We start from the raw sequence: 27,053 nt of genomic DNA, 5'->3' as shown, positions 1-27,053 counted from the left end.
ATTAATGTTACTATCCCTTCCTCTTCACTTTTCTTACAGTGGTGTATTAGATGATCTGAGATAGGTGTGATTGAGCTTCTTAGAATAAACACGTGGTAACATAAAGATTGTTACAGTAAAAACAAAGATGAGTGTACTATAAAATCTTCATAGCAAGATACACCCTGTTGTTTAGTATGTAACAAGAAACCGTTGTAATATCCTGATGTAAGGTTATGTTTCTGAAGTATATTCAAACCAGGTGGCCCCTCAGTTTTGAATACTTGAGAACTGCAGCTGTGGATTTAATGGGTTTAATTAATAGGAAATTCACTTCAGGTTCATCCATTTGACCTCTGCTACATAGCCAATAGAAATTACAGAGAGTGTTTCTAAAACTTACTTCCAGAAAATTCAGGCTAGCTTTAGCATTCTTCACCCAGCATAGGAGAAGTCTTATTCTACAAATGAAGAAAAAAAAAAAAAAAAAAAAAAAATCCAGGGTTTCCAAATGTGGTAAAATTGTAATAGACAAGGTCAGGAATCAACTTACTGGTTGCTCAGTATTTAGTGATACATTTGACTCCTTTTGTGGTTTCAGATAGCAATTATTTCTAATATAATTTATTTTGCAGTGAGGGCCGAGGCAAGTTGACGGTATTTTCAGTTAAAGCTATGTTAGCAACCATGTGTGGTGGAAAAATGCTGGACAAATTGAGATGTAAGTATTTTCATATTATTTGAAAAATGTCATTTTCAAATTAGGACTTTTAAATGAATATTGTCAGAATTTTGAATGATGTTATACTGAGCTTTTAAAAAAATTACTGTTATCACTCACTGCAGCAGCTGGCCCACAGTAGGTCAGTTATGCCACCTACTGTTCAGATGGAAAAGGTGGTTGATTTAATTTATTGTTAGTATTTTTTAGTGAGAAAACTGAAAGGACTCAGAATCATAATGCTGACATTTAAAAACTTATTTTAGAAATGTTTTCCACATTATTAAAATTATGCTTGAAAATGATTATATTGAGAACTTTTCGTTAAAGTAAATTTGATTGCTTTTACTAGGTTTGGTCTGGTTTAGCTCTTAATAACTCCATTCTTCATCAGGTGATGTTTGCTGTGATTACATTATTCCTTACTACCCTAGAATCAGCCATAGTTATTTAGAAGCTGATGACCTGTTTTTTAAAAATATTCCTGTTATGTTTGCTAATTTTTTTTAACCATTAGTCACTTTGGCATTTTACCATTTATTAGATACTGTAAGAAGGTGATTAGATGAAATCAAAAGGGATGAAATTCACTATTTAATTTTGCTGCTTATGGTTTTTATTTATTCAGTCATTAGTTACTAACTCCCTAAGATACGCCAAGAATTGTGCTAGGTGCTTTACATATATTTTCTCATGGAATCCTTAAAATTCCTTTGAGCAGCAGGTGATATTTTCTTCATTTTTATCAATGAGTTAACCAAGGGGGCAAAGCTGGGGTTTTAATTCAGACGTCAGAGCCTTGTTCTGAGCTATGTGATTGTGCTCCCTGGTACTGGTGCTGTAGCAGGAGACACACGTGTAATTTCAGTACAGTGTTCAGAGTGCCATAAAGCAGTAGCCACGGAGTAGGAAACTGGATGTCAGCTTTCAGGGGTTGAGACTGAAGTCTTAATGAGGTAGTGCAGTACCCTGTGAGCCCGGATTTGGATGACTGGGTCTTTGCCATGTTCCTCTGTGCCCTGCTTTTTTTTTTTTTTTTAAATTGGAAGATACAGAGGCTTGATCAGATTCAAGTATTAATACAGGTTTTTGGGCAAGATTACTTCAGAGGTGTATTTGTTTTTTGTGCTTTTTCTTACTTTACTATGACACTGAAAGTTGGAAAGTTAGATGGCCCACTAGATACAGATTTAGCTACTCCAAAGAAAGATCTTAATGTATTTATCTTCATTTCAAAATTAGCTGCAATGTAGAACATATTTTTGGTAATAAAAATTATGGTTTTATTTAGGTATTCTTGTGAGGTTTTTCACATGGTATGTCTCAAAATATTATTTGGGCTGAAATTTCTTTTATATTTTTGTAAAATATAAAAATGGTGTTTTTCTGAGGAATAGAATATATATGAAAGTATATTTCATTCAAACACAAAGAAAAGTTGTAATCTTGTCTGATTTTTAATGATCCAGATAAAGAATATATATACCATCTTTATTAATATTGGGGAGACTGGTTGAAAAATACAGTAGTAGAGAAATACATTAGCAGAAAATTAACTGTATTCTAGATGATTCTGGAATCTTTAAGTTTCTTTAAAGTCTACTATATTTACATAGAGCCAGCTCACCTGGCACATAGTAAATACCTAAAATTTTGTCAAATGTAAATTGTTGATTGAATACTAAAATTACTCCAGTTCTATGTTGTAACTGTTCATGAAAAGGCAGAAATTCTAGTTCTTGGTTTGGAAGGGATCCAGGTGATAGCAGTTTTTTTAGATGTGGCTTCTGAACTTTTTGGAGGAACACAAAGTGACCAAGATTGAAGTGGCACAAAGGCCCATGGGCCAAGCCAAAGGTGACATGTCAGTGTGCTCAGGACCCCAGATCATTGCAATAATGTTTGGATGGATGTGATGGGGACTGTGCTGGGTTACCAATCACTGTGTTTTTCTGATTCAAGTAGATTTCAAGTGTGGTTTATCTTTTCCATGCTAAAAATTGTAGTTTCTCTGCCAGTTGTAGGTCTGTTTCTTTATTTTTGTTGTACTGTAATTATCTTGGCTTGGGATTGAGATGTTCAACGTAAGTAAAATATTTGGGCAGGGAAGCCTGTCTCTACTTTTTAATCTTCCAGAGTGGAAACCACTTTAAAATGTGTTAAAATGTGGCCTGCCCCTTCCATTCTAAACAGAACTTGGCTGGGTGCAGTGGCTCATGCTTGTAATCCCAGCACTTTGGGAGGCTGAGGTAGGAGGATCACTTGAGGCCAGGAGTTTGAGACCAGCCTGGGCAGTGTAGCGAGACCATGTATCTATAAAAGTAATTTTAAGGCTGGGCGCGGTGGTTCACGCCTGTAATCCCAGCACTTTGGGAGGTTGGGGAGGATCCCCTGAGGTCAGGAGTTCGAGACCAGCCTGGCCAACATGGTGAAACCTTGCCTCTACTAAAAATACAAAAATTATCCGGGCATGGTGGCACACGCCTGTAATCCCAGCTCCGTGGGAGGCTGAGGCAGGAGAATTGCTTGAGACCAGGAGATAGAGGTTGTAGTGAGCCAAGATTGTGCCACTGCACTCTAGCCTGGCCGACGGGGTGAGACTGTGTCTCAAAAAAAAATAATAACAAAGTAAATAAATAAAAATAAAAGTAATTTTAAAAGTTAGTTTGGCATGGCAGTACATACCTGAGGTCCCAGCTCCTTGGGAAGCTGAGCCAGGAGGATCACTTGAGCCTAGGAGGTGGAGGCTGCAGTGAGCTATGTTCATGCCACTGCACTGCAGCCTGGGTGATGGAGTGGGACTCTGTCTCAAGGAAGCAAGAAAGAAAGAAAGAAGAAAGGAGGGAGGGAGGGAAGGAAGGAAAAGAGAGAGAGACAGAAGGGAAGAGAAAAGAAAGATCGAGAGAGAAAAGAAAAGAAAGAAAGAAATCAGAATTCACTGATTATACTTTTAACATTTTCATCTCTTAAGGATGCCATTTTCTGATGCATTTAGGATTTAGGGCCAGTTGTAAAGCTTGATTTGTCTATTCCTCCTCCTCCTATTTTGAGACTACTGTGCTTTTTCAGTTCTTGAGTTTTTTGTTGTTGTTGGTGGCGGCGGTGATTTGTGTATATCCTTTGTCACTGGCAAACATGATGGTATGTATTTTCAGTGTACCACTCTCTGGAAATCTCTCCTTGCTTCTGACCTACTACTTTTAATATGCTACAGACAGAGAAGTCATAACCAAACCTCTTAGCATTCTATTTAAAATAAGAATTTAAAGTGATTGTTATGAGAGAAGCACTTGAGCTTGTGTAGTATGATTGTTAGTTTTGACTATTTTCAGAACCTTTCCCTCCTTTAGTTCTCAGCAATGTCCTACTTAGTTGAGGTGGCTGAATAATTGTGTAGCCAAAAGGGAGAAATAACACTGTATTGTAACAGCAAATGATCTTTGATTGTTTATTCACTTTCTCCTATCTAATTATTCCATTGTTTTGGTTCTTCTTGTTCACTCCAACCTCCTTCTGCTGACTGGACTCTATTGTTACCTCTATTAATGCTCCTGTTATATTAAGTTTTCTCATTTGTGGAATGTTGTAGCATTTCTACTTTTTTTTTTTTTTTTTTTGCTTTGATCTTCCTGCTTTTTACTTTCTTAGAATTTTTCCTATGATTTTCTCCCCTCTCCTTTTTTTATTTGACATGGAGTTTTTGGTTTGTTTTAGTATAAAAATAGCATTTGAATGACTGAAAAAATATTTGTACTTTTTGTTTAAAACGTTTCTTAGATTTTTCAGATTTGTCTTAAGAGAGTTTCTGTCTCCAGGTAGCATTCATTTACAGAGATGGTTCACTGTTGTGGCCATTAGACACTATTTCCTAGATTCAGAGGTAACTTTTTATCAGGGTTCTAAATACCAATGATTTGTAATCGGAATACAAACTTTAATTAAAAACACAATCAAAATTCAGTAATGTCAGAAACCCAAAATATAACTCAAGGAAACAAATTTGTAGACTGTGAAGCCCATTATGTATTAAAACATGCTTAATTATCAATTAATTTGACTGTGTGATTTATTTACTTTAATTGTGCTATTTGTTTTTGAAGAAACTTAGTCTCCTTATTCAAATTGCATCTGGTCGCACTAAAAGGAGCAAACGATTCATACATATATGTATGTATTTTAAATTCGTTAAAAAGCTGGTAAGGCACTTTAACAGTATATTTCAGGAAGGCTTTAAAAAGATTCATATTCATTCACTCAGTCTACTTCTTGAGTTTATCCTAAGGAATTAATCAGAAGTATACCCCAAGTTTTTTGTGTATTTGTTGCAACACTTACTTGAAAACTTGAAACCTCTTTAGTGTCCAAAAGTGAGAACTCAGTTAAGTTTTAGGACACCCACATGATTGAATATAATGTCTTTAAAAATAGGTTTTAGATCAAAATGCGTAAGTGTAATATAGTTTTAAACAAAAATTTGCTATGCATATAGAAAATAAGAAATATACCAGAATAACGGGTTTTCCTCTGGGTTCTAACACAATGATTTTATAATAATAATTTATGTTATTTATCTTTTTGCATGTTTTTGATAGACCACACTATCAGTAGTCAGAGAAAAGATGACCTGAGATTCTGTTTTGATCAGAATTGACTCTTCCTACTGATGTTTCAACTGTTTGCTTCCTTGATGTTTCATTAGCAGACTGTAGAAGGGCCTCCCTTTGAAGTTATAGTTAAACAGTTTCACCTGTTCAGAATTTAGACTCTTCTGCTGTAGTTTTTTAACCACTCATAGCTGCATAATTATCTTCACTGGTTTCTGTTAACCATCCCTTCTCCTCAGTAGATGGAAGTGACTGTTTAATCTGAATGAGTGATGGCTAGATTTACATTTTTCAAGTAACCAAAATGTTTTAGAAATGGAAGAAAGTAAGAGATAAGCCTTAAAATGTGTATTTTATGAATAAAGGGGAAAAAAGAAGAAAAGGAAAACAAAAACCAAAGGAGGTCTGGAGCCTTGTATCAGGTAGTTCCTGGCTGAATCAACACCAGAAGCCCAAGGCATGCAGACTCCCACCCTCCAGCCTCATTGCAGCTTAATGATGTGGCATATTAATGAGTTTCTTTTTTGTTTGTTGTTTTTGAGATGGCTTCTCGCTCTGTTGCCCAGGTTAGAGTGCAGTGCTGCAATCTCGGCTCACTGCAACTTCCACCTCCCGGGTTCAAGCGATTCTCCTGCCTCAGCTTCCCAAGTAGCTGGGACTCCCGGCGTGCGCCACCATGCCTGACTAATTTTTGTATTTTTAGTAGAGACCAGGTTTCCCCATGTTGGACAGGCTGGTCTTGAACTCCCGACCTCAGCTGATCCGCCCGCCTTGGCCTCCCAAAGTGCTGGAATTACAGGCGTGAGCTACCGCACCTGGCCAGTGGCATATTAATAAGTTTCGAACTACAGTATGCACTCGGGCCTAGTTGTGTTTAGGTATTTATCAACATACAGATGTGTGTGCATGGTTTAGTGGGTTAGGTTGCTGAGCTGGTAGAAAGATGACGGGAGATGAGAGTCATTTGCCAGGGAAAGCAAACGTGTAAAAGAAAATGGCTTTTCCGTTTATAGACTCATTTCTTCAGTCTCAATAGCCCTGTCATCTTGCAAAAAAAGCATGTGGCTAGTAGTGTGGGGATGAAAGGGGAGTCGAAATAGATGGATAGATCCAGCCAGCAAAACCAGGGTCATTATCACCAGGCAAAAATCAAAACATACGTGATGATGGTGGCCCAGTAGCATTATTTTGCTTGTTACACAAAAGATATTATAGAATATTTTAAAAATTGCGCACACATGTTATGTTTAAGGACTTGATTTTGGGTTTTTCACAAGGGAGAAAGCTTCATTTTTAGCTGGAAATAGCTATTAGGGAATTAGCATACTTTCAGAGGTGTATAAATAGAAAGAGAATTACTGGGAAAATTAACTGGGGATCTGGTAAGTAATTTAGTCCCTTAATGCCAGGAGGGTTTAGGGCTTTATTTAATTAGAGTACTAGTTTAATTTTTAAAATATTTTCATTAAATTTTATTATTTTAGTCACTTATTTGATAAGATCCTTTTATATATACCTAGGTAAATCACGATAACTTAGGTTGATTGTTAAACTTCATATAAGATTTAAGAATTAGCAATCATTGTAAAATTGTTTTTCTTACAGATAAGCCTATTCATAAAAAAATTGTTTTAAACCAATAACTCAAGAAGTGATGAATTACTTCACTGTGCCTTTAATTTTGGGGTCTAGCAGTATCTCTCATTAAAACAAATAGACATGTTTCTACTTCTCTTGTTGTAATATGGGCCTGTTATAGTTTCTTACGAATAAAAATTTTTTTATTACTTTGAGTCTATTCATATGACATAGTAACTAAGTATAACTGAAATAATACTTTTTCGTGGGAGTGGTTTGTCATTTTACTATCCAGTCACTCCTTTTTATTACTCTGAATGGGTTAGGTATAGATTCGTTGGTGTGGGTGTATACATACACATTTTTATGATTGTGAAGCTATACATATATGTTTTCATGTACTTGGAAGCTAAAAGTCACTGGTCCTGAATATTCCCACCATTAGTGGCAACAGGTTAATTACTCATTAGTTACTCAGTTATGAATACACAGAGCGGTGATAGAAAACTTGACTGACAGTGGCTTAAGCACATTAGGATTTATTTTTCTCATGTAAAAATAAGTCCAAAGGCTGGTAAGTTCAAAGTTGCTACCCTGACTTATGGTTGTCATCACAGACTTCATTTCTTCCCGTCTTCCTTCTGCCATATGGCTTTCTTCCTTAGGATCAAAAGATAATTGCCGTATCTCAGGCCTCTGTACTTACTCCAGGCAGAAGGAAGAAGGGGGTGCCTCTATTAGGAAAGCAGAGAGTTTTCCAGAAATTGACTCCAGCATTGCAATGTGCAAAGGAGGCTGAGAAGTCATTTGTTAAGTGGCACAAGCCATTCCCAGCAGTCGGGCTCAGCTAGTGAGCAAGAAAGGGAAGAAGATACTGAGGCACCTGGCAGTGTCTGCCACCTTCCATGTTGACCCTTTGTTTTCATTCAGATTTAATGAATGATTATTTTCCTCCTTGTAAGAATAGCAGCCAGCTGTTTATTTATTTTTGAGATAGGGTCTTGGTCTGTTACCCAGGCTGGAGTGTAGTGGTATGATCAGAGCTCACTGCAGCCTCCAACTCTTACACTCAAGCAGTCCTCCCCCTTCAGTCTCCCAAGTAGCTGGGACTACAGGCGCCTGCCACCATGCCTAGCTCATTTTTTTTTATTTTTTGTGAAAACTAGGTCCTGCTATGTTGCCCAGGCTGACCTTGAACTCCTGGGCTCAAGCGATTCTCCTGCCTGGGCCTCCCAAAGTTCTGGGATTACAGGTGTGAGCCACCAAGCCTGCTCATCAGCCAGCTATTTAAAGGTTAAACCATTTATGTTCTTCCCTCCTTCAAAGAGCATCATTTATTCATATCATTGGTAACATTTTCAAAGTTCTCTATCTGCAGTCTAGAGCTGTGGTCAAATATTATTTCTAACTGTCTGCAGGGTAGTTCCACTAAAAAATTTGCTAGTTTGGTCCGGGTGCGGTGGCTCACGCTTGTAATCCCAGCACTTTGGGAGGCTGAGGTGGCCTGATCATGAGGTCAGGAGATCGAGACCATCCTGGCTAACACGGTGAAACCCCGTCTCTACTAAAAATACAGAAAATTAGCTGGGCGTGGTGGCAGGCACCTGCAGTCCCAGCTACTCAGGAGGCTGAGGCAGGAGAATGGCGTGAACCTGGGAGGCGGAGCTTGCAGTGAGCCAAGATCGCACCACTGCACTCCACCCTGGGTGACAGAGTGGGACTCCGTCTTAAAAAAAAATTGCTAGTTATTTCAAACAGTTATGTTCAAAGCTAAGTGTAATATCTTTATATTTGATTTGCTTATGTCAATTGGGATTGTCAGCATTTTCCCAAGCTAGAAACTTAAAAGAATCCTAACTTTTAAACTTCCTTTATTCTGTAATCTAGTCTGCCATCAACTGCAGTTCCTTGCATTGAAATGCCTTGGATTTGGCCTCCGCTGTCCCTGCACACACTGTCACTACTGTAATCCAGGCTCCCCCCACCTCCTTTGTGCATTGTTTACAAGGTTTCCTAGCTGGTGTCTCCAATTTCATTCTTTTTCTTTTATTCATTGTGTGCTGGTCATTAACAGTCTAATCGCCTTGAAACCTAGCTTTCTAAAAATTTGGTCTCTACTTAGAAGTTTTTAAGCTAAATCCAAATTGCTTCCCTCCTTCATCGTTTTGTTTTATAACAGGAATACTCTTCCTATTCAGTCTTTGTTTTTCTTTATTTCTCAATATAAATTGGCTGTCATAGAATGTTTTCTTCAATGCCCTATTTTCTGCTTATCACCAGTATAGAGGTACACACTGCACATTCCTGTCATAGAGACTTTTGTCCTACTCTTCTTTAGTGCCCCCCAGTCCCTATCCTCAACCTGTTTTGGCCTCATCATTCCAGATCCTCTCTTTCAAGGCCTAGCTTCTAAATTTCTTTCTTTTAGAACTTGACAACTCCTTCATATGTGTTTTTGTATCTATTCTAAATTATATTTTGAAGGAGTGTGGTGTAATGCTTTTTATTTTGGAGTCAGATAGGTGTGGGTTTAAACTTGATTTGGCCTCTTAACTTTTTGACCTTAAGCAAGTTAACCTTTCTAAGCTCTTTGTATCTTATTTTTCCAGCTACACTGAAAGTTTCTTGGGGGATAAGGACCATCTGTCATATTTCTTTATTGTGCTTCTAAACACCTAACAGTGCTTGCACTTGGATCACATAATAGGAACTTAGTATGTATTTGTTAATTAATTTATTTTGCTTTCTACTAGGGCCATCTTTTAGTCTCTTGCTGGATTTTTCCCCCCATATAGGTATTTAATACTTTTCTATGAACTGTAACTAGTGGCAATCATGAGAGTTCGCACTGAATATTTTCATTCCTTTGGTAATTTCTTCTTTTCTAATGCCTTAAAAATTACCCTGTGGATCGATAACCTAACATTTTATCTTTCTTTAATTAGTGTGTTTAAAAAATTTTTTAACCTGATGCTTCAGTATAAATTCCCCAAAATTGAACCCAAAAAGTAATACATATATGTATATTACATATGTCTGTTAAATAGGTATAGATCTCTACTGTACCTCTTCATTGTGAATATATAAAATGTGAATTTTCTTTTCTTTTCTTTTTTTTTGGAGACAAGGTCTCCCTCTGTCCCAGGATGGAGTGCAGTGGTGTGATCACGGTATCACGACTCACTGTAGTCTTGACCTCCTGGGCTGAAGCAGTCCTCCCACCCCAGCCTCCTGAGTAGCTGGGACTACAGGTGCACACCACTATACCTGGCTAATTTTTTAAATTTTTTTGTAGGGATGAGGTCTCACTATGTCGCCCAGGCTGGATGAATCTTCAAAATGCTATGTTTGAAAAGTCCTCAGGAAATGATTTTTCTGTGCATATTTGGGTTACTAATTTGTTTGTAAGGAAGTTCAATGGATTGAAAAACTGCCTAGTTTTCTGCCATTCACATTTCTTTGTCAAATGCTTTTGACTTCTAGTTTTCTTTAACTCCCCAACTATGGATGAGAAGAGAGGAATGATTGGAGACAGGAACTCCCTGCAAGCAGATAAAGTTGTAGTAGTATTACTGGAAGCTTCTTTCTCATCTGCTTGACCTGACTTAATATAAAAATAGGGTCTTAACAGTATCACAGTGTCTTGGAATAGAAGAGTTTAGATGGGTTATTTTTATTCTGCTTTGGAACTCATTAGATAAATATTTTAAATATTCGCTATGGCTCCTTCAGATGTGTTCTTTCACAGGCATGCATTGCATCATCAGTATAGAATATACAAGTATAATACAATTTCTTTCATACCCTGTCACCAAGATGCTAATATGTTTATCTACTCAGTCATACATATGTCTTATATAAACACATGTGGTGATACTAAGAGATGAAGATATGCTGCTGCAAATTCTTCTTGGAACAAAGGTATAAATAAATAAAAGTTATATATCATCTAGTTTTAAACACTCAAAAATAGTAGGGTAGTCATACATGAATGGTTATTTGATTTAATGTTTAGGTTGAATATTAAGTGAGTGGAAGAGAGGGGCCTCCTCTGCAGGGTAGCCACACAGTGTTAATAAGGATGAGAATAGTTTTAATATTAATTAAAAGTCACAATAATTTTATGATACTTTTTTAATGATACTTTTTGTTTGGTATACAAATGACATAGAGCCATTTATAAAAAGCTGGTATTTCCTTATAGCTTGACTTTATTTGGTTTTGTTCTCATAGATGTTTTCTCCCAGATGTCAGATTCCAATGGCTTAATGATATTTAGCAAGTTTGACCAGTTTCTGAAGGAAGTTCTGAAGCTCCCAACAGCTGTCTTTGAAGGGCCATCTTTTGGTTACACAGAGCACTCAGTCCGCACCTGTTTTCCACAGCAGGTAAGGACAGTTTTATAGAATCTAGGGCTAGAAGAGCGCTCTTCCCTCTCTTCACCTTCTAGCAGATTTTACCACATTGCTTCCAGTCTAGTAAGGTCTTGAGTAGGGGAGGAAAAAAGCTTTAAAGGTGGTGGTGGGGAGTGGATGAGTAAAACCGGTGGGTAAAAATTCACCTGAAAACTCTTTTATGGGGGAACTGGGGGCCGGAGGGGTGGTGTCTTTTTGGAAAAAAATGAAATATTTTAAAGAAAGATGTTTAAGAACAAGTGTGTACATTTTTGCTGCAGGACATATATTACTTTTTCAGAGGAGTTCTTGAAACCATGAGATAAGGGAATCTTGATATAAAACGATGTAACTGTACTGCATTGTTTCCTGAGTGCTGGAGACAGGGAACACTGTACAGCTTTCACCTGCTGGTATAAAATCCCTCAAGGGTACACTACCATTTTCATGTTAGAAAAAGATGGATTTTATTTCCTTCTGGTGGTTTTGACCAAGAGGCTGGAATGAATGTGTTCCTGAAATCTTAACCATGCTTCAGAGAACTGTCTACACCTAGTAAATGGATGCTACAGCCAGTGTCCATGCCTCAGCCAGAGGATAGACACTGGCTGCAGCATCCATTTGTTAAGGTAGAGATTAGATAAAAGAAGCTTAATGTTAAACTTACCTAGAAAGTTCTGGAAAGGAATTAAAAGACACTTTGCTAAAACTAATAGGTAAAAAATTAATGGAAACAGGATATTGACATAGTCTGAAAGTATCTCCCCATAAGATATTTTTTAATTACAAAAAGAACATAGTAACTTTACAGTGGAGAAACTGATCAGATATCACTTTACCAAGTGATCAAAATCCCTATCACCACTAAAGGGATAAACTGATACCGCCTGCCTCCTGATAGGACGCATTGAGAAGTACTCAATATCACTTCTCTGGTAACTCCTGCCAAGAAAGCGTAAGCGGCAGGTAATTCCTGCCAAGAATCTCATCCCAAGGAAACATCAGACAAACTCCAACGAAGGAATTTCTACAACCTAACTGGCCTTTACGCTTCAAAAGTGTCAATAATAGGAAAGATTAAAAAAGACGAAGAAATGTTCTAGGTAAAAAGAGTTTAAAGAGACATGAAAAGCTGAATGAACTCACAAGCCAGGATTTTCTGTTGCTGTAACAGATGTTATTGGGACAATTGGAAAAATCTAAATAAAGTTTATAGACTGGATCATAGTATTGTGTCAATGAATGTTAACTTCCTGATTTTGATATTTGTACGTAATTATTTAAGAGCATGTCCTATGTTTTAAAAAATTTGATCTGAACTATTTAAGGATAAAGGAGCATCCTTCTGCAGTGTTAACATTTGAGGAATCTTGGTTAAGAGAAAATGGGAATTTTTTGGTAATCTGAGAACCTTTTTGTAAGTCTGAAAATTGTTGAAAGATAAAAAGCTAAACTATAAAAGGAACACATTTAAAGGTTTGAGAACTGAAAGGATGTTGTAAACTAGATCCTCCTGACCTGTGATACTCTGATTCAAAAAAGAATGAAGAACACATATACAGATGGCCCCCTCCCCACCTACATACTTTTTACATTTTAACTTAAGAATTCATGGTTATTTGAGTTCAGACTTTCAAATAGTTTTTAGTTTCTTTAGAGGTTATTCAGCTTTAGCATTGAAGGTGGCACCCATGATAATGGAGAATTATTTTTAGTAACATCTGAGGAGATATTCTTCCCAAATTTGTGCACACTTTGCCTGATTGGTTTTGTGCAGATTTGCCTGTATGCACTATTTATTTTTTCTTTCAGCATAAATGGCAATCAGCACCAGCTTTTAGCATATTAAAAATATCTCTGTGCTTCAGTTTATTCTAATGAAACATAGTTCACATTCCCCCCCCGCTCCGCCCTCCAAATACGCGTTTTCAAATGATGTGAGGTTGTCTGAACATAATCCTGGTATAAGAATGCCCTTCAGGTATTAATGTGCCCTTCAGGGATGTAAGTGAAGATGAGTATGATGAAGTCACAGCTCGGAGCCCGTCTCACTGCTGCTCCTGCTGCTGCCTTAGAGGTATCATCACCTTCCATGGTGGCCCACACAATATTCTGGGGTAATCTTGTGTATGATGTTCACATGGCTTTTCACACAAGATGCTTCCTGGAGGTCAGGCTAAAAATGGATCAAGTTCTGGAATGGTACTCTTAAGCAAAACCGTATTGGAACGGGGAAGGGAATTTACACAAAGAACTATTCAGTGATGAACATTGAGAAATGGATGACAGTTATGTGGGGTACTAAACCTAATCTTTAATTTAATTGCAACATGAGTATTCCGATGAGAATCTGGTGTTGGAATAACAGTTTAAAATGTTGAAGAAATTTTTAAAAGTACAGTTGTTAATTCTAAGAATGCTATCTAGGATTCTGCAAATTAACCTTATGACATACATTTGAACTCACAACGTGATCATTACTTTTTACCTGCTTCATTCATATTCCTGTAAAAAAAATCAATCTGCGTTTTTGAATGTGTCAAATTTGGAAAAGAGAAGTTTATCCCAGTCCATGAAAATGTTAAAAAAAAAAAAAAAACCCTCAGAGGAAATAGAAATCACTCATAGAATGTACTGATATATTGACCAAGAAATGAGACAGCTTGGACAAAGTTTCATGCTGCAAGAGTTAAATTCAATGAGTTTTTCGTTCTTTTTTGAAAATGGGCTTTTCTCATTCAGTTTGTTTTGCTTCAGTATGTGTTTCCTTAATGGGAATCAGCTCATATGTCATCAGATAGAAAACAATGTTGATACAAATTAGAAATTGCGTTGTTTTTTCATATGCACTTTTCCCCAGCATTTTGATGTTCTGTGCTGAACAAAAAAGTGATCACAATTAAAGAGAAAGTATGACTATTTTAAGAAAGAGGGTGAAAATCCTGCAGTACCTTCCTTTAGGGAGAGAAGTGACTGGTTTCAAGGACCCATGAGCTGCTTCACTTTGGTGCTGTGATGATGAAGCTGCAGCTGAATGAAGAGGCTGTGAAGACGTTTTGCCTCCTGTGCTCACATGATCGATGGACAGAATTAAGCTTTCCCCTGGATCTGATACCTAGTTTTGATGAAACCGATCTGTTTTGGAAGTTGTGTGCTTGTCTCATGAAGAAGGAAATCAGTGACTCAGGATTGAAGGCGGAAAGACACCATCTGACAGTGACTCCAGTGCATGCGCCTGGGGGGGATTTAGTTGGGCCGATTATTTTGTTTGTCCTCTATTTACAAAGCCATCTAGATTTTTAGTGGTTGTTCCAACTCTGTTTTCCTCATATACCTTATGATTTTTAAGTCTACAGTGTTGTACTCTGCACGCCTTTCCATTATAGCATTTTGATATAAAGAAATTTTAGCTTCTTTCTTAATGTAACACATTACAGCAGAAATGCTTTTTTTTAATGATATGAAGATAATTACACATTGGTTTATTTAAATATAGTTTTAATTCTTTTTTAAAACACATTTTTTTTTTTTTGGCTTGGAAAACTAACCCAAAATAAGGTCTGTGGATTATGTAATTTAGTTGTTTTTAAAACACAAGAGAAATAAAATACGTTTATAAGTTAATTCAGCAGAACCCATCTATTAGGATAGCTAAAATTAAATACTGATTTCAAGTATTGGTAAAGATATTTGGAGCATCCAGTGCTCTCAACAAACTGCAAGAAGCCTTGGTGGTTTCTTAATAAAACTAATCTGACACCTCCTCATGACCTAGCAATTAAATTAAAACCTAATCCTAGGTTTTAAGACTTTTCAGGAGTGCTCTTATCAACTATATTCATACTGGCCCCAAACTGGAAGCATCCTGGATGTGCATTATTTTAAAAAAATTGGGGAAAAGTTAATTTAAGAGATAGTATGTCTGGAATTTGCCCCAAAATAATGAAGGTTGGAGGGAAAGTAAAAGCAAAAATGAAACCAAATTAGTCATATGTTAAGAACTGTTGAAGCTGGATAGGCTTTTTTTTTTTTTTTTTGAGATGGAGTCTCACTCTGTTGCCCACGCTGGAGTACGTTGGCACAATCTTGGCTCACTGCAACCTCTGCCTCCCAGGTTCAAGCGATTCTCCTGCCTCAGCCTCCCAAGTAGCTGGGATTACAGGTGCCTGCCACCACGCCCAGCTAATTTTTGTATTTTTAGTAGAGATGGGGTTTCACCAGGTTGGCTAGGCTGATCTCGACCTCCTGATCTCAGGTGATCCTCCTGCCTTGGCCACCCAAAGGGCTGGGATTGCAGGTGTGAGCCAATGTGCCTGGCTGGGATGGGCATATTATACTATTCTCTCTACTTTGATATATTTTTAAGAATTGTAATAATAGAAAAATTGTCATTGCAAATTTGTGATTGTGATTATTATCTGAACATAGTACAGTACTATTATAGTACCCCAAGACTAATACTTTGGTGAGTAGCCCAGATATATTAACATTCTTCAGGGTTTACAAACTAACTGACTTTCCAGGCTTAAAAGTTACTTAAAATAAGCAGTAAATGTATTTAAATTTTTCCCCAAAGTTTCCAAACTTTAGGGTTCTGGAAAGTGCAATATTTCTCCTTAGAAAGGAGATGCTATTTGTTATTTATTAGGTCTTCATATTGATGGCATCTGTGGCCCATCTAGAACGGCCACTGCCACGATGCTGGCTGCACTGGGGGAGGCGGTGGGACAGGGCTGCATACTCCATAGAGCTGGCGGGAGCCAGGAACAGGCCGAAGCTCCACCCTATTCTCAGTTGACAGGGTGGGAGCTTCGCCTTCCCCGGGCGCAGCTGCAGCCAGTCAAGCCATGGCTGCAAACCGGGCATCTCTGCACTGTCAGGGGCCTGGGAAGGCTGTCCTTGTCCTCACAGGCTTGGAGGTGTCTGCTCCCACTGCCTGGCCTCTCCCTGGTCCCAACGCCTGCTCCAGTGTCAGAGCGAGGCTCAGGCCAAGCTCGGGCACTGTTGCAGCCTGGCCGGGTGTGCACACACTTGGGGCAGCATTGACATGCTAGCCCCTGCCACCTCAGCCCTCCCAGACTTTGGGCACTGACAGGCATGGGAGGAAGGCCACGGAGGGCTGAGGGCATCTTGGCACTGGCCTGCAGGTGCCCTTTGGCATGAACACCTGGGTGCCATGAACAGTAGGAGGCAGACAGGCCCCTGGGTAGAAGAGCCTGGGTTCCCAGTGAAGCCCCACCTTCAAGCCAGGGAGGGCCTGAAGCCTGGGGGTCTGGCTGCCAGTCCTGTGGACTGGAGTGAGAACTTGTGCTTTTTCCAGGCCCACCCATGGCCACCCATGGACCAGTCAGCATGTACTTCCTCCCCTTTAAGGCCCATAAAAGCCCTGAACTCAACCAAACTCGAATAAATGACGGGACTACCAGCTGTGGAGAGGAGCTACCCACCCGAGAGTCTCTTGTCTGCTAAGAGCTTAAGAGATGATGGGACAACCAGCTGCAGAGAGGAGCTACCCTGCCAGGGTCTTCTCTCTGCTGAGAGCTGAAGAGACGTTCGGACGACCAGCTGCAGAGAGGAGCTACCCACACCAGGATCTCCTCTCTGCCGAGAGCTGAACACTTGTTGGGACACTCTGACTGTGGAGAGGAGCTACCCACCGTGAGTCTCCTCCAAACTGTTCTATTGCTCAATAAAGCTCCTCTTTGCCTTGCTTACCCTCCACTTGTCCACATACCTCATTCTTCCTGGGTACAGGACAAGAACTCGGGACCCACAAAATGGCAGGTCTGAAAGAGCTGTAATGCAAACAGGGCTGAAATATGCCCCTTGCTTGCCATGTTTTGGGCAACAAGAAGAAGAAAGGAGAAAAGAGCTGTACCCCTCTGAGGAGCCTAAATGTAGGAGCTCCCCAAGCCAGGGCTGTAACACCCTCCTTGGGGCTCTGCAGTTCCTGGCATCTCCAAGCTTCTGGGTGCCACCGTGTTCGCTGGTGCCAGCTGTGGAAGTAGCTTGCAGTACGCCTGGTCCAGTGCAGCCTCACAGAGAGCCACCGCCCGTGCTGGTGCCTGGAGCTGCCTGCTCCCCCTCAGCTGGAATGCCTGGCTGTGCATAGTGGCCGGACCGCACACTCCCTCACACTCCCTTCACTGCTCTGCGCCTGGCTCACCCTTGGCAGGCGTGGGATCCAGGCTGATAGTGTGAGCCAAGTGCAGCCTGCCAGGCCAAGTGGGAGGAACGAGTCCAGTGGGCCCAAGCAAAACTCGGGCAAAGGTGCCACTGGCCACAGAGATTTCCAGTGGAAAAGCATCACCCCAGGAATCCTGTAACAATATTGACTTTAGTTTGAAGAGTTCAACCCACCTTGCAGGCAATTTTTAGTTTGATGCCTATCTTTATGAAAAGGAAACCTGAGGCTGGGCACGGTGGGCTCACACCTGTAATCCCAGCAGGCCGAGGCGGGTGGATCACCTGAGGTCAGGAGTTCAAGACAGCCCGGCCAACATGGTGAAACCTCGTCTCTACTGAAAATACAAAAATTAGCCAGGCGTGGTGGGAGGCGCCTGTAGTCCCAGCTACTCAGGGGGCTGAGGTAGGAGAATCGCTTGAACCCGGGAAGCAGAGGTTGCGGTTAGCCAAGATGGCACCACAGCACTCCAGCCTGGGCAACAGAGCAAGACTCCATCTCAAAAAAAAAAAAAAAAAAAAGAAAAGAAAAAGAAACCTGAATAAGCAAAGAATGGAGAGAGAGGGAGGAGAAATGAGCAGATAGGAGAGTAGATAATGTTCTTACAATCAATGTATGCAGAAGATACTGTTGATAACACTTTATTTGACACCATGCCACATTTCCCTTGATTCACCGAGGCAGTGGCAATTGTATAAAAATGGGATTATACTATTGCTGGTTAATTTTAAGAATAGCAAGAATATTTCATGCCTGGAGGTGTCCTCTGATGACATTCGACAAAATACTCTCTCCAGCTATGCAGTGAAATGACTTTTCTCCTCACTTTGAAGTGAGACATCTTCTGGATGTTCTGACTTTGTTTTCCTGGACATTGAATAGAGTTTGGCAAGCATTGCCTGGCACGTGTATCTATATGTGTTATTTCATAGGTATTCTAATTAAGGAGATTTTATAATCTCCATTAGCAACCCTTTGCTACTGTGTACTTTGGTGTGGATTAGTAGTGTTTTGTTGATTTGAAGATATTTTTTCACATCTTAATATTTCTGATGTCGAGATATATAGCCAATGATACCTCACACCATTGCAGTTGGTTAGGCCGTGGTTATGATGGGCTGTGATTTCCTGCACATGCGCGAACTTGATCATAGCTGATCATTTGTTGTCACTTCAACTGAGTTGTGTCCACTTTTGGCACTACACGTGTTGTCATTTAAAATGTTCTCAGAGGCTGGGCGCAGTGGCTCACGCCTGTGATCCCAGCACTTTGGGAGGGCACGTCTGGCAGATCACAGGGTCAAGAGATCGAGACTATCCTGGCCAACATGGTGAAACCCCATCTCTACTAAAAATACAAAAATTAGCTGGGCATGGTGGCATGCATCTGTAGTCCCAGCTACTCAGGAGGCTGAGGCCAGAGAATCGCTTGAACCCAGGAGTCAGAGGTTGCAGTGAGCCGAGATCATGCCACTGCACGATCTGCCAGCCAGTTTGGCAATAGATGGAGACTCCATCTCAAAGAAAAATAAAAAGTTCTCAGAAGAGTATACTGGGATTTGGCATTAAACACAGTGTTATAAATGCAGAAAGGCATGGACAGAATAGAGGGGAATACACTAGATGTTAGTGAAACAAATATTCAGCATTGGAGGAATTCTGTATTATTTTGCAAAGCAACAACCAGGTGCTTTATAGAGCCTTTTTTTTTTTTTTTTAAATGAGGCTTTATAGAGCCTTTTTAAAAAAGAGGATATCCCCGAATAGATGAAGCTGTATTTTTTTTTATTACTGAGATATAACCAAAATAATTTCTTATCACACTAAAGCATTGCATCTGAAGGTAAACTAAACTGCCAAGTTCCCCTGAATAGATGAAAGGAATTTCAGTTCATCAAGAGGCTGGTGTGACCAATTCACATGTCACGAAGGATTATGGTTAATTAAGTCATTGAGTTAGTTTAATTGGCTGAGTGCTTTGCTTTCTTAAGGGTAGAAAAAAAAAATAATGGTGTATCTTACAAGTGATCTTATAAGTGCATCTTAGATGGGATGAAATACAGGGTGTAGAATGGGTTTTATTATGATCAGGTCTCTATAGTAATGAGGCCTGTCTCACTAGCATAATTAGATTGAACAAAATTGTAGAGACCTAGAAGTGAGGTTTTGTTCCATTTGGGCCTGTGAAGGAGAGAGTGTCTTACTAAATGAATCCTTACATAGAAATGACAAGTGGCTTCAAGATTGTTTTCTTTTTAGAAAAGGATTTTTGTTGGCAGTACTTGCTGTCCACAGGCCCTAGGAAAGCACCCCCGACTTCCCCACTGATGATTCATGAGCTGAAAGAAGTTCCCCGGCCTGTAGGGTGTGGGGCTGTTGGTCCAGGCCCTTCTTGGTGTTCATTGGTGGCACAGTCCAGTGTGCAGTCCCATTCTGGACTTGCAATGTCTCCTCTGCCTTACTGCCTTATGTCTGACTCACTAGTATTCAAATAAAGCAGAAAAATTCATCACCCAAAAAACAAAGGACCCTGGTCTCCTCGTCACTTTATTCAGTGGCTCAATGGCAGCCTCAGGAAGAGGAGTGTGCTTTCTCAGATGTTGCTTTTATTATTCCTTTCAATCATAAGCAAATTTGACTTTAAATCATCATTTTGCAATTCAGCTCTGTTGATGTCCTTATTTTTCATAAAAAACTTGACTCACTCCTCATGACCTGCTGGATAAGGTTCTTAGCATGACGTCATGGCTCTCACTAATCCAACCACAAGCTGTCTTTTCACCTCCATTCCTGACTGCTCCCGCTTTACCCCATCCCTCGCCTATTCCTACCCTTAGCATACCATGGGATCTTTTTAGCTGTCGCCACAGGGCCATGGGGTTGCACTGTTTACATCCCCCTCAGCATTGTGGGAAAGCATCTGTCTCTCCATAGCCTTGCCAATGGCACATGTTCCTAACTTTTGAATTTTTGCCAATCTGATGGGTGAGAAATGTTATCAGTGTAGTTTTGATTTGCATTTCTCTGGTTTTGAGTGACCTGTTTTGAGTGAGTCAAAGTAGTCAAACTTCTTGTTTATATTCTTCGTTCTCACTGAAATGCCAGTAACCCCTGACTTTCTGTCTCTCCTCCAAAAAAGACTTCAGATTCCACATCCCAACGAAAATGTGCCTTCTTCTTTGATGTTTTTAATCTTTCACCCTAGGATTGTGTCCTCTTCTCTACTCCCAGGACATGTTACCTACAGCTCAGTTATGCCCTGAAGGGAGGGACCTTGCTGTCGTTCAGCTTTCCATCCCCAGTGACTGACAGTGTCTGGAAAATGATGGATGCTTACTATTTCCTGGATTAATTGAATGATTTTTTAAACATTTTTTTTGAGACAGAGTCACGCTCTGTCACCCGGGCTGGGTGTAGTAGTGCGATCTCAACTCACTGCAACCTCTACCTCCTGAGTTCAAGCAATTCTCCTGCCTCAGCCTCCTGAGTAGCTGGGATTACAGGCACCTACCACTGCACCTGGCTAATTTTTGTATTTTTAGTAGAGACGGGGGTTTCGCCATGTTGGCCAGGCTGGTTTTGAACTCCTGACCTCAGGTGATCCTGCCTCAGCCTCCTCAGCCTCCCAAAGTGTTGGCATTATAGGTGTGAGCCACCGCACCCGGCTGCCTGACCTTAATTGAAGGATTTTAAATTAAGTGTGACATGAGAAAATTAGTAATTTTGGTTTGAATTCTAATTGAAAGCTTAAACTTCATAATGTACTTGCATCCTCCTTGTTTTCATCAATATTATTCCATGATTTTCTCAAAGGAAATAATCTTTGCAATGAGAGAAATACAATATTTCAGAATATTTGAAGTTTTTCTAATCTTTCCTTTATCCATAACAGATAAAAATATCTCTAATAAAAAGCACAGTAACATTATATTATTTTGTCATTATAAGTTACTCTTCTTTTCAGAGTCCAAAATAAATCTGTGATGTGGGGAAATTCAGTGTGAGAATAATTAAAAGGCTGCCCCTTTCAGTTACAACAGCTGTAACTCTGATTAATGTGTGTTTGCCTTTGTCAGATAAAATATCTCTATAACTATACTCAGAAGTTTGCATAAAAATGTTTTAACCTGAAAACTTTAGCACTGTCCCTTTCAAGACAGTTAACTAAATGTCATCCATTGTTTAAATGATAAGGCAATGGGTAAATATTTATATGTTGCACATAATAGGAGTTTTTGTTGGAAATGATGAAGTTGGAGACTGTAGCAATGATGATCTATTGCTAAATTATTTTACTTTCTCATGTTATTTTATTGATATTGGATTTTTCATTTTTAAGGAGTTACTCCTCTCCCCTTTTAAAAATGAGAAGAGGTAGTCAAGGGTGGAGAAAGGGAAGTGAGAATGGCATATAGGGTAATAGTTGTCAGTCTAGATTAGAGTAACAGAGAGCAGCAAACAGAAACACTTGTTTCTAAGAAAAAAATAGGAGACTGCATCCAATGACAAAAGCAGTCTGTGTTTTATAGAGGGAGGCATAAATAAATCATGGTAGTTTCGCTCAGTGGATCAGACAGCTGTTAAAAGGATTAGAAATGAAGAATTTATACAAAACAAAATGTTTAATAGGTTAAGTGGAAAAATAGATAATATATTTATATCTCTTCTGTTCACAAGTATGTAGAAGTATATATACATCTGGAGAGAAACAGAAAAATGAGAATTGTGGGAATGCATGATTTACATTTTATTATAGTTTGTATTAATATTAAGCTCTTAAAAATAAGGAGAAATGCAAAGAATGTGTTCAACTCAAGAGCAAAAACAAAATAAAAAGATAAGGGACAAAAAGAGCCAACCTACTTTTGATAAAATTATTTATTGAGTCCTGGAATTTTAGAGATGGGAAACCTCTCCTAACAGATCTCAAAATTTTTGGTCTCAGGACCTCATTATACTGTAAAAATTATTGAGGACCCCAAAGAGCTTTTATTTATGTGGGTTAAATCTGTCAGTATTTCCATATTAGAAGTTAAAATTGAGACTGGGCATGGTGGCTCACGCCTGTAATCCTGGCACTTTGGGAGGCCAAGGTGGGTGGATCACTTGAGGTCACGAGTTCAAGACCGGCCTGGCCAACATGGTGAAAACCCATCTGTACTAAAAATACAAAAATTAGCCAGGCGTGGTGGCGCACATCTGTAGTCCCAGGTACTTGGCAGCTGAGGCAGGAGAATTCCTTGAACCTGGGAGGTAGAGGTTGCAGTGAACCAAAATCTAGCCACTGCACTCCAGGCTGGGCAACAGCAGGACTCTGTCTCAAAAAAAGAAAAAAAAAGTTAAGAAATAAAAGAAAATTAAGTCACTTAAAAATAACAATGATGAACCTATTATATGTTAATATAAATAACATTTTTATGAAAAATAACTATCTCAAAACAAAAATTTAATGAGAAGAGGGCCATGGTTTTATATTTTTGCATATCTTTAATATTTGCCTCAATAGAAGACACATGGATTCCCATATTTGCTTATCCATTCAATCTGTTGTGATATGCTGTTTTGGTTAAAATTTGGAAGAAAATTTGACCCCAGACAGCTATATAGTTGGGAAAGGGAGAGTCTTTTAATAGCCTTTTCAGATAATTGTGGCTTTGTCACATTGTCTCTGGAAAACCTCACTGTATACTTTTGAGAGAATGAGATTGAAAAAGACCAATAGTGTCGTAGTATTGTTATGAAATACTCCAAAACTCCATGAAAATGTTTACATACCTTCCAGGGGTCCCCTGATCACACTGAGAACTGCTGCTATTTTAGCACTTGAAAGATGAGAAAACTGAAACTCAAAAGATGTTCAGTGATTTCCTCTGGATTACTTGGTTGGTGGATGATGGAGTGCTTGGACATGGCTCTGCTAGGTTCATTCCTCGTGTTTTTGGAAAATGTCAGATATGATGTGACTTTAGGACAACTTTTGGAGATTGATCCTGAGTTTATTTATGAGAGTCTTCTGAGATACCAAAATCTAATTCTACCTTGTCATCTTGAAGATTTATGAAAAACTCCATGACCGGGTGCAGTGGTTCACGCCTGTAATCCCAGCACTTTGGGAGGCGGAGGCAGGCAGATCATGAGGTCAGGAGATTGAGACCATCCTGGCCAACATGGTGAAACCTCGTCTTACTAAAAATACAAAAATTAGCTGGGTGTGGTGGCACGTGCCTGTAAACCCAGCTTCTTGGGAGGCTGAGGCATGAGAATTGCTTGACCCAGGGAGTCGGAGGTTGCAGTGAGCCAAGATTGGGCCACTGCACTGCCCTTCAGCCTGATGACAGAGTGAGACTCCGTCTCAAGAAAAAAACAAAACAAAACAAAAAAATCTCCATGGTAGGCAAATCAAAACTTTTTAGAGAAAGTAGTATTATAAAAAGGTAATTTTTAACACATGTAAGCTATAGAAATATTAAACTTTGTGAGCCAAGATCGCGCCACTGCACTCCAGCCTGGGTGACGGAGCAGGATATGATACATTTAATTTTGTTTGCCACTTTTTACTAGCTAAAAGTTTTCTAGCATCTTCTTCTATCTCAATAATTTTATTATATGTTTGTGTGTGTATATACATATATTTTTTGGAGATGGAATCTCACTGTGTCACCCAGGCTGGAGTGCAGTGGTGATATCTTGGCTCACTGCAAACTTTGCCTCCTGGGTCAAGCAATTATCCTGGCTTAGCCTCCCAAGTAGCTGGGATTACAGGCACCCACCACTACACCCAGCTAATTTTTGTATTTTTAGTAGAGATGGGGTTTCACTATTTTTGCCAGGCTGGTCTTGAACTATCTGCCTGCCTTGGCCTCCCAAAGTGCTATGATTACAGGTGTGAGCTGCTACACCTGGCCAATCTCAATAATTTTAAATAGACACTTTTGACTTTATCTTGGTCTGTTGGTTATTTGCATGTCCATAGAGGCATTTTCCATATCTGTTCCTCCATTCAAATGTTAGGTGGCTTTATGGTTTTTAATGTCATTCTCTGGTTCCTCCCATATTCCACCAAGGTCTCAAACAAGAGTATTCTTGGATCTTGAGATGGAAAACACTTAGGATAACCTTTCTTTAGCCTATTTGAGTAGGCACTTCTCACGCTTCACCATCAGTGCCCAGTGATGTGTAGCGGCCCTTTGAATGGCAGCTCCATACCGCCAATCATTCTGCCAGCCCTTTTGCATAGCTCTCAGCTCCTCCCGCCCCCAGAGTAGTTCCATATTAGAAGTTAAATTGAGGAACTGTCAAATTACTTAACTACTTCCTGCTGGCCTGCAGGCTGTCTGGAGATGAGACTGTCCCTTGGCTTTCTTCGTCTTTTCTAGATTTTTATTGCACAGCTTCTTTCCTGTTGTGCCTTCTACTCTACCTCCCTTTTCTATTCCCCATTTACCAGTTTCTTATTTTAAAGATTATTCTCAATAAGAATGACCTCCAGTTTACATATACTGGAATCAAGATTCTCCCAGTCACCAGAAAGATGCAGAGGAATAAGTCTGTCTAGTCTCGAGCCTTGTGAGACAGGAAGTCTTTTTTTTTTTTTTTTTGAGATGGAGTTTCGCTCTTTTTGGTCAGGGTGGATTGCAGTGGCGCGATCTTGGCTCACTGCAACGTCCGCCTCCCGGGTTCAAGCGATTCTCCTGCCTTAGCCTCCCGAGTAGCTGGGATTACAGGCGCCTGCCACCACGCCCAGCTAATTTTTGTATTTTTAGTAGAGATGGGGTTTCACCATGTTGGCCAAGACGGTCTCGATCTTTTGACCTTGTGATCTGCCCACCTCAGCCTCCCAAAGTGCTGGCACGTGAGCCACTGTGCCTGGCCAAGACAGGAACTTTTGTTGGGAGGGTCTGGTGGTGGGTCCAATGGCAGCCCTGGGGGCCTCCGTCCTTCAGGCTAAGCACCACAGTGTCTTCACTCCTTGCTTCTGGTTTGTGTTAAATATATATTTTTAGTGGTAAAAGTCAGAGTTATTTTGTAATCAGCCGGCAATATCTTTAGGTCAGCCCTAACTAATTTTATCTTTTCTACCTTCCCCCCTTTAAATGTTGTAAGGGGAAATGCCCATATGTTTTATATCCTGTTCTTCACATTAAGAAAGTTGTGGGGCTGGGAACACAGTTACTTGGGAGAGAGCAAGGTGAAATTCTGGGTATGCTTTTGGCTTCACCCCAGACCCCATCCTGCCTCTGAGTGGTGGGACCAGGACCTGAAGGAGGCAGCCAACGGCCATGCACCTGCTGAGTGTGTGTCCTGTTGTCTGAGCTCTTCTTTTGGAACAATTTGAAGCGAGGTTTTCGTGTCTGGGTTACAGTCATGGAACTCTCTTGTTGAGTTGTGTGACCCTGGACTTTCAGCTCCTTTTTCCTTTTTCTTTGAGCTGGAAAGGTAATATGTGGGCTTGAGAAAATAAAAAGAAAATCCATTTATTTGAAATATTGTGGAGAATTTGTTCTCTCTATATTATATAACTCTATTTCTATCTTATCTTTCTAGGCTGCTTTCTAATTTGGTGTCTACGTGGGACATATTATTTCAGTGTTTCATATACAGTGGAAGCTTACTATATATTGTTAAAAAGAGAAATAAAGATAGAACAGACAAATGCAGTCTAGCTAGGGAAATGGTTTAACAGGAGCATTGTGATGGGCATTTGGACATGTAGGTTCCAATCTCATCCTTATCATAACTACCTCTGTGATTTTATCAAATTATTTAAACTAAGCTTCTCTTTTCTCTTCTGTAAATGAGAAAGTTGTTAAATGATGTCTAGGTGTTTGCCCTTCAAATTACTACTATTTTTTTCAATAGTTACTTATCAAATACATGCCAGGCACTGTTAGGAGAGCCAGAAATGTGGTAGACAACCAGCCACCGTCCCTGCTCTCATTGATGTTGCTTTATACTGGGGTATGGGGTGTCTCCTTTCCGCCACTGGATAGCAGAAATAGTAACTTGAAGGACAGTCTTGGATTTGTATCTGATTTGGGCCAGGCCACTATAAAACCTTTAAATGCTTTATTTTCCTATCTGTAAAGTGAAGATAGTAATGTCTAACCTACTTTACCTTATATAGTTGACTAAAATAAAATAATGTATGTGGGAATACATTTGAATATACTAATAGTAGTAGTGTAAAGTACAGCATGTAGTAGTGTCTATAGAAATGTAAAATATTTTATTTTGCTGTGAAATTTAACCATATAATTCACTAAAGCTTGGATGGGAAAAATCCTAAATTAACTTAAAGTTGGAGTTTGGAAATTGTTTAAAAATTTAAAGTATATTTGTTTTTCTTCTTTTTACAGAGAAAGATAATGCTAAATATGTTTTTAGACACGATGATGGCTGACCCTCCTCCCCAGTGCCTTGTCTGGCTACCTCTCATGCACAGGCTTGCCCATGTTGAGAATGGTAAGCAGAACTTTTATTGTTCAATTCATCATGCTGTAGAAAGTATAAGAACTGATTATTTGCAATCTCCTTAGCTATTAATTATTAATATCATTGAAAATTACAGTTGACATTTGCTGTCACTCTGTCAT

At 39.5% G+C, this 27,053-nt stretch overlaps 1 protein-coding gene across 14 annotated transcripts in view; it reads left to right on the top strand.

Annotated features, from left to right (window-relative positions):
* DTNB (dystrobrevin beta) overlaps positions 1 to 27,053 on the top strand; it is a 301,137-nt gene that overhangs the window by 73,923 nt on the left and 200,161 nt on the right. For 13 of the 14 annotated variants that reach the window (XR_003309546.1, XM_023230081.2, XM_023230086.1 and 10 more), the window contains 3 exons: positions 615 to 700; positions 11,116 to 11,270; positions 26,817 to 26,922. Coding sequence is in view for 13 of the 14 variants with exons in the window: in XM_023230081.2 (XP_023085849.1) it covers positions 615 to 700; positions 11,116 to 11,270; positions 26,817 to 26,922 (347 nt within the window). In the remaining variant the exon portion in view is untranslated. The remainder of the gene's footprint in view (positions 1 to 614; positions 701 to 11,115; positions 11,271 to 26,816; positions 26,923 to 27,053) is intronic. The other variant, XM_023230088.1, reaches the window with a different exon arrangement.

Source organism: Piliocolobus tephrosceles, chromosome 15 (genome assembly GCF_002776525.5).
Source record: "Piliocolobus tephrosceles isolate RC106 chromosome 15, ASM277652v3, whole genome shotgun sequence".
Taxonomy (NCBI): domain Eukaryota; kingdom Metazoa; phylum Chordata; class Mammalia; order Primates; family Cercopithecidae; genus Piliocolobus; species Piliocolobus tephrosceles.
Note: the sequence above shows the minus strand (reverse complement) of the source record. Positions and strands in the feature narration are given on the sequence as shown.